Source organism: Paralichthys olivaceus, chromosome 1, assembly GCF_024713975.1.
Source record: "Paralichthys olivaceus isolate ysfri-2021 chromosome 1, ASM2471397v2, whole genome shotgun sequence".
NCBI lineage: Eukaryota > Metazoa > Chordata > Actinopteri > Pleuronectiformes > Paralichthyidae > Paralichthys > Paralichthys olivaceus.
In genome coordinates, this window is record NC_091093.1 from 23,636,220 (window position 1) to 23,642,845 (window position 6,626).

A 6,626-nucleotide genomic window follows, 5' to 3' on the forward strand; every position below is an offset into this window, starting at 1 on the left:
TGCTCTTTAATCACAGCCCTTACAGGGGAACCCAATAAAACGCCCAGCCGCCGTTACACACACTCATCACGCTGTTGCTCTTGGAAATTAAAATGGGCCTGTGTGACATCAGCATCAGGCTTTTGATGGCTTTACTTCCTCTTCATTAACTTAATTATTTGGCTATCAGTAAACCCCACAGAGTAATTAATATCTGAGAGCCTCTGTAGTGTATTAAAACTGTGAACTGAGAAGTTCTTTTGCTTTCAGTGCAGTGGCTACAAACACAAAAAAAAGAGTTTAAAGAGGTGTGAAAAGTTTTATTGTATTTTGTTGTTAAAGGAAACCGACCACGTTCCTTTGAGCGTTTTCATAAACTGTTTTCCTCTTTTGATTGCAAACATCGGCTGTGTAAAAAGATGGACAACATAACTGCTGCCTCAAAGTGAAGCCAAAGTGTCTCCATGGCGGCTGAAGTATAAGCCATATTTGCAGCCTCCTCCATGTTAGTGGATCAGATGAAGGCCGAATTAAAAAGTACACGTAAAGTAAATGTTTCTGCCATTTGGTTTAGTTTTTATCAAACTGTTGTTTATTTTTCCGGTTAATTTGGTTTAAATTAGTTATTTGATGCTACATAAACTGGGTAAAACGTTGATTGACAGCAAGAAGGTTCCCGGTTTGATTTCCGATTGACTGTGGTCTTTTTGTGTTTGTCTCTAGATGCTGGCCCCACCTCTCGCCCAATATCAGCTGGGATTGGCTCCCTAGCAACCACCAGATGAATCTGACTCTCAATTGATCGACCGTGTGCATTGACCTTGATGCTGTGACTCGATCCCTTGATGGCTATTGCACAGACTCTGAATCCAAATGCACAAGATGGTAGTTTGTGTGTTTTATATTTTGGCCTTATTTCTGGATTGTGTGAGGACGTGGACTCCTCATCTTAAATTATTTTGGTTCAGACTGAAATATCTAAAAAAATTCCATGAGATTTTGTTCAGACACTCATGATCCCCAGAGGATGAATCCCAATGACTCTGGTGATCTCTGACTTTTCCACTTGCAACATTTGTGTCATTCTGGGTGAGATTTCTGCACAGTTTTTAGATGGATTGCCATGAAATTAGATGATCACCAGCCTCAGTTGTAATATGTGTTTGTGTTAATTGGCAAATAATATAATGCAATAATTAAAGATGGTGATCAACAGGAGTAGAATGATTTCTTCATGTTTTTGTGTTTCTTCTTTGTACAATATAGAATTATTAATGAGAGCATGACAAACGAATTTAAATGTTCATGTCACGAACGGCAGCTGCCATCACATACACTGTATGTCTTGTGAGCACCACATTTAAAATTCACATTTATTGGATCATTCTAATGAGGGACATTGATCATGAATGTTCTTATTTCTCAGCTCTTTTTTTATTTTATTTTGCTGTCATTTTTTTTTTTTACTTCACAGCTACACCACAAACAAGTTTCCGATAAATACACATTTATGATTCATCTCAAATAAATTAAATTCATTTACATGTAAGTGACATGAACAAATCCATAAACATCATCTAGAAGAAAACATCAGTATTCACATAAAATGCACATAAGTGAATATAGTACATGGGATGTTCTGGCAAATTGTTTAAAAACATCTGGAGCAGCGGATGTGTCTAAGCTCATATCGTCTCCTCGGGCGCGACACTGCAGCTTGTTTGACGCAGTGGAGGCTGCATGTACCGTACATTCTCACGCTGTCTGAACAGTTCGCCTGTCTTTCACTTGCACAGTCGTGTGTGTTCACTGGCCAGAGGTCCGGCTGTCAGTGGATGGAGAAAAGACAAGATGACCAGAAGGTGTTTGGCAGACACTCATGAAAACAGCTAAAATGTAGGGAGGATAATAAGCACCTTCTTTTTTTCAGCATGCTATGAAATGTACAGGATTTAGAGGTGGCTTTATTCACAGTTGACACAGTGTATTTGTATCAGAGTCCTGTGTGTGTCCGGCAGCTGTGTGAACAAGCAGTGGTCCTGATTGGAACACATCAACATTCACAGAGCAGAGGAGACAAATGTCTTCAGGCCTGGAAATGTGTCTTCTCTAGAATCCCAGTGTAATGTCTCTGAAACGCTCTGGAGACCAAACCAGTGTTTTTTCTGGTTTCACAGTCCTGCTCCAATCTTTCTGTCACCTCCTCCTCCCTGCACCCCCTCCAGCTCCTCATCAGAGAAAGGGCTGTGGGGACTGTAGCCGAAGTCTGTGGATCGTGGCATCCCAATGCCGTTACCCATAGCAACAGGAAAACCATGCTGGCCTTCCACCTCCTCTTCCTCCTCGTCCTCGTCCTCATCCTCTTCCTCCTCCTCTCCATCCTCCATGTCAAGATCTATCCCCCCATCATCAGGATTCACAGCCCGTCTGCTCTCATCTTTTTTGTCTGTGGCTGTTTTTCCTCCACCGCGTAGTCGCTCAGTATCAGACTGGGCTGAAGCAGTGGCCTGCTCCTTCGCCTTCCTGCTGCGCTTCCACTTCATCCTGCGATTCTGGAACCAGATCTTGACCTGCCAAGAGATGACAGGGCAAAGAGGATGCGTTCAAAAGATGTTTCGGAAATGAACAGATTTATATACATATTTTTTGTCACACCAAGTAATGATGAAGAGGAGAATCTTCAGTTGGGCTCTCTGGGGTTTCTACTTTTTTTTTTTCTCCAGCTCATACAGAAAATAAAATGTACTTTATATATATAAATATATATATATCCAATTTTTTCAATATTGCCTATACCTATATTAAAATGTTCCTATTGAAACTAAAGAGTGAATGTGTTTCCTTGAGGCAAATTTGATTAAAGTAAAAGTGACCTTTAACTCCACACAACTCAAATATAGTTCACGAGATTCATTGTTTTTGTCGTCTCATCTTCTTCCTCTGTCTATTTCACCACATGTACTTGGGACATTTGGTTATAAAGCTATCTTCCCTATTTATAATCAAATATGTTCTAATTATAATTAACAATTTTACCAGAATAGTGGAGGAATATTCAATGAAAACAGAAAAACAAAGCAACATTAAATTTTTGCCTAAAAAATGAAAGAAAATTTAAAAGTCTTCAATCAGTTCTGTGGGAGATAAACTCATCAGCTCACAGTTAAATATCACCAAAATAATAAGTCTTGTCTCAATTGTACACATTGCACTTCCTTCTTTTAAAAAATATCTGTATGGCTATTTTGTCAAATATCAGTGAATGTTAGTTGAGCAGTAAATCAGTTACTGATGATATTCATCACTGTTTAATTTGTGACATAATTTATATTGTTGGTCTTGTGTTAATCTTTAAATCAAAAATAAACATTCTCAGGTATAAGACCAGTGAATTCCAACTGTCTGGTCGGATGCTGTGTCTGGCCTGGCTAGCTGTATGGGAGACTTCATTTTGAAGTAATATGTTCTAACTTGATTTTTTTGTTTCTGTGACTGACTTCTTCTTTTTCTTCTAACCTTGAAACCAACATGTTGTCTCTTGAAGTGCACTGCTCTGTCTTACCTGTGTCTCGGTCAGCATGAGTGAGGTGGCCACTTCAAAGCGTTTGGGTCTGGACAGGTACTTGTTGAGTTTGAACTGGTTCTCCAGCTCCAGGAGCTGCTGACTGGTGAAGGCGGTGCGGGGCCTCCGGCACTTCCCCAACAGTCCAGACTGAGGGCCCGCTGGAGGAGGAGAGGGAAACATTAGTGCTTGCTCATTGCTGGAACTGCTGGGTTTCTCTATACATTTTAAGACCTCGACTTTAATATGTTATGATTTGGGGCTTAAAAATGAACTGAATTGAATTCCTTTTATTTTAGCTCATTCATTTTCTGCCATGGATTTTGTGAAGCACTTGTTTGTTTATGTAAGTGCAATACAAATAAAGGTGCAAAACTGGATCCACATTAGATCCAGTTTTTACAATTTATAATTTTCTTTAACATTAAAATATTTTTTTACATTTTCATGGATTTCTCAGGGATTATTTCTGATCAATAAAAAATCAGACAATTTAGGGGACTGATAAATGAAATTTGCACCTTCATGGACATATGTCCACTGTCTGATATCTGCCCACAGATCCTCATTCACTTGATTTATTTATACTCAGTGTCTTTTTTGAAATAGAAGTATTTGGGGATATTTAGGTTCAGATTCAAGTCTTAAATGAGTCTGGAGTATTTCACCAGACACTTCATGAGTCTTATTTATCAAACACCAAGGACATGGAGGGTTCAATATAATTTTGTGGCTGGGAACAGGCGCACATATGCCCGCAGTCTCTTCCATCATTAACCATAACGGCTTTACTCCACTTTATTGTTTGCAGGGGGGGGGGGGGGGGGGGGGGGCACACAGCAAGAGCGGGCACAGGGGCCATAAAAACACAGGCATGCCATTAACTTAATGAAAATTCAATGAAGGCTTTGGGGATTTTATTGATGAACTACAGAACGTTTTAGGTGTTTGTTTATAGTTTCCTCATCGCACAAAGACAATTCTCATCTGGTTGGCGTTTATAGAGAAATGAATGAGCCAAAATGAAAATATGACAGAGATGAGTCGCTGTAGCTGTTATCAACACTCAAACAGGCTGAATAAAGAGAGAACATATCGTGTTATAAAAAGCCTCCGGAAAAACAGGCTGTAAATTGTGATCATACTGGCTGTGAAATGTATTTTAAGACATGATTCAAGAAATTTATAAAAGTGTCTTAGAAAAGCTCCATGACGCAGAAACCACCTGCAGCCGAATAGTGTAGCTGTGGTGTTATTTACATATAGTGATATAGGAGAAGTTTACAGATGTGACTATTCTGAAAATGAACACAAGGATATAAATAATATAAATAATCCAAAGAAATTAAATTTATTATAGGAGTATCTGTCAGGCCAATTATCTTAATATTTGTATTTTCATAATGATTGCAACACTGTTACTATAAACAACATTATAACTATTATTATTATTTATAATTTGTATAATTATATATAATGATAATATGCTGTTACAAGTATCTGTTAGGCCTGTTTTATTTTTATTATTATTATTGCAACACGATTATTATAAGCAACAATAATTCTTTGCAAATAAATAATAATAATGATAATCTGTTGGAGATATCTGTTAGGCTTATTTGATTATTATTATTACTGCAACATTATTACAATAAACAACAATAATACAAGGCAAATAAATCATAATAACGAGGATGGATACAGAACATAAATTGTTTCGTCAAAAAATTGTTCAGTGAGTTTACAACAGCTCTGATGAAGTCAGATCTGATTAAATCCTTTGCTTCCTGTAAAGACTGATAACAGTTCACACACATTTGGGTCAGTTTGTTTTAAAAAAGACTTGATTTCTCTTCAACACTAATTTATTTGCCCTCAGGTGTTTTTTTTAAATTCAGGATTTTAAAGAATAATCTGATTTTGATATTATACTCACTGCTGTAATCTGGAAGTCGTGGCATCATGATCCCGGCGCGGATCCAGTGCTCCAGGGGCAGGGATCCCGCTATGGCAGCCGCCTTCAGGTGCTCCGGGTAGCTGTGAGTCAGTTGTGTGAAACCGGTGTAAGCGAACGCGGGGTGCTGACCACCCAGCGCCGATAAAGGGTACATGGGTGCTGGGTACATGCCGGGAATCGCCCCGTGGGGCAGTGAAGCGAGTCCCGGGTGCGGGAGGTTGAGGATGCCCGGTTTGGGGATTATTCCGGTCTGAAGTTGCGAAGCCCGCGGGGACGGAGTGTCGCCGCGGCGGCAGGAGACCGGGCTGCCGGCGGGGCTGTCGCTGCTCAGACCAGGGGAGAGTTCTCGGGTGGTCCTCCGGTTTGTCTCATCGGCGAGTAGGGCGTCGATTCTGAAGTTTTTAGATTTCTCCATGACCTCGGCTCCACTCGGGAAGACTGCAGAGTTTTCTGTGCCGCGCTTGGCTGGTGCGCACCTGTGCCGTGCGTCTGCGCGCAAACAGCGGAGCCACTTCCAGTCACAAACTCATATGTTCTCCTTTCATTAAAGTTCAGACCGGACGGACCAGCTCAGTCTATATCCTATTATGTTAAATAAATAAGCATCATCAACTTGCCAGGAAACATATCCTAAGATAAATAAAAAAACTTATTCTGGACGCAGAGACTCTAAATGGGTTGTTACGCACGTCCCTTCATCCAGCTCCTTGAATTGTACCTAAACGTTTCCCTCAGCAAACACTGGGTCCCTCCTGCTGTTTAATACCAATTTAACAAACTCCAAAGGTGTGTGTGTGTGTGTGTGTGTGTGTGTCGCTCCATCATCCTCCTCCACCCCTGAAGGCCGCTGTGCGCAGGGATTGGCTGGAGGTTGAGCTGCTCTGACGGGCCTCTAATCAGCTAATTACTCGCTCGTTTCTCCCCCCAGAAAGCATTCAGAGTGAGGTAATGTCCAACCCTTGTCCCGCCTGAAAACACCTTCAACTGCATCAAAGCGCGGAGGTACATTAGAAGATTAGGCGATTGTATTTGCAGTATCTACCTCAGTGCCAGCTCCTCATACTCAACACAGATTGCAGATCCCTCGCCATAAACAAGGAATTACGCAGAGCAGCTCTGAACGTCCAA

At 40.6% G+C, this 6,626-nt stretch overlaps 1 protein-coding gene across 1 annotated transcript; it reads right to left on the reverse strand.

Moving 5' to 3' along the window:
* Window positions 1–1,394: 1,394 nt before the first annotated feature.
* On the reverse strand, window positions 1,395–6,294 carry mnx2b (motor neuron and pancreas homeobox 2b). The gene is made up of 3 exons (XM_069525758.1): window positions 5,478–6,294; window positions 3,542–3,702; window positions 1,395–2,549 (listed from the first exon to the last, which is right to left on the reverse strand). Exons 1-3 carry the CDS (start codon window positions 5,911–5,913, stop codon window positions 2,151–2,153), a joined length of 996 nt encoding a protein of 331 aa, XP_069381859.1. The 5' UTR covers window positions 5,914–6,294; the 3' UTR covers window positions 1,395–2,150.
* Between the last annotated feature and the right edge of the window lie 332 nt (window positions 6,295–6,626).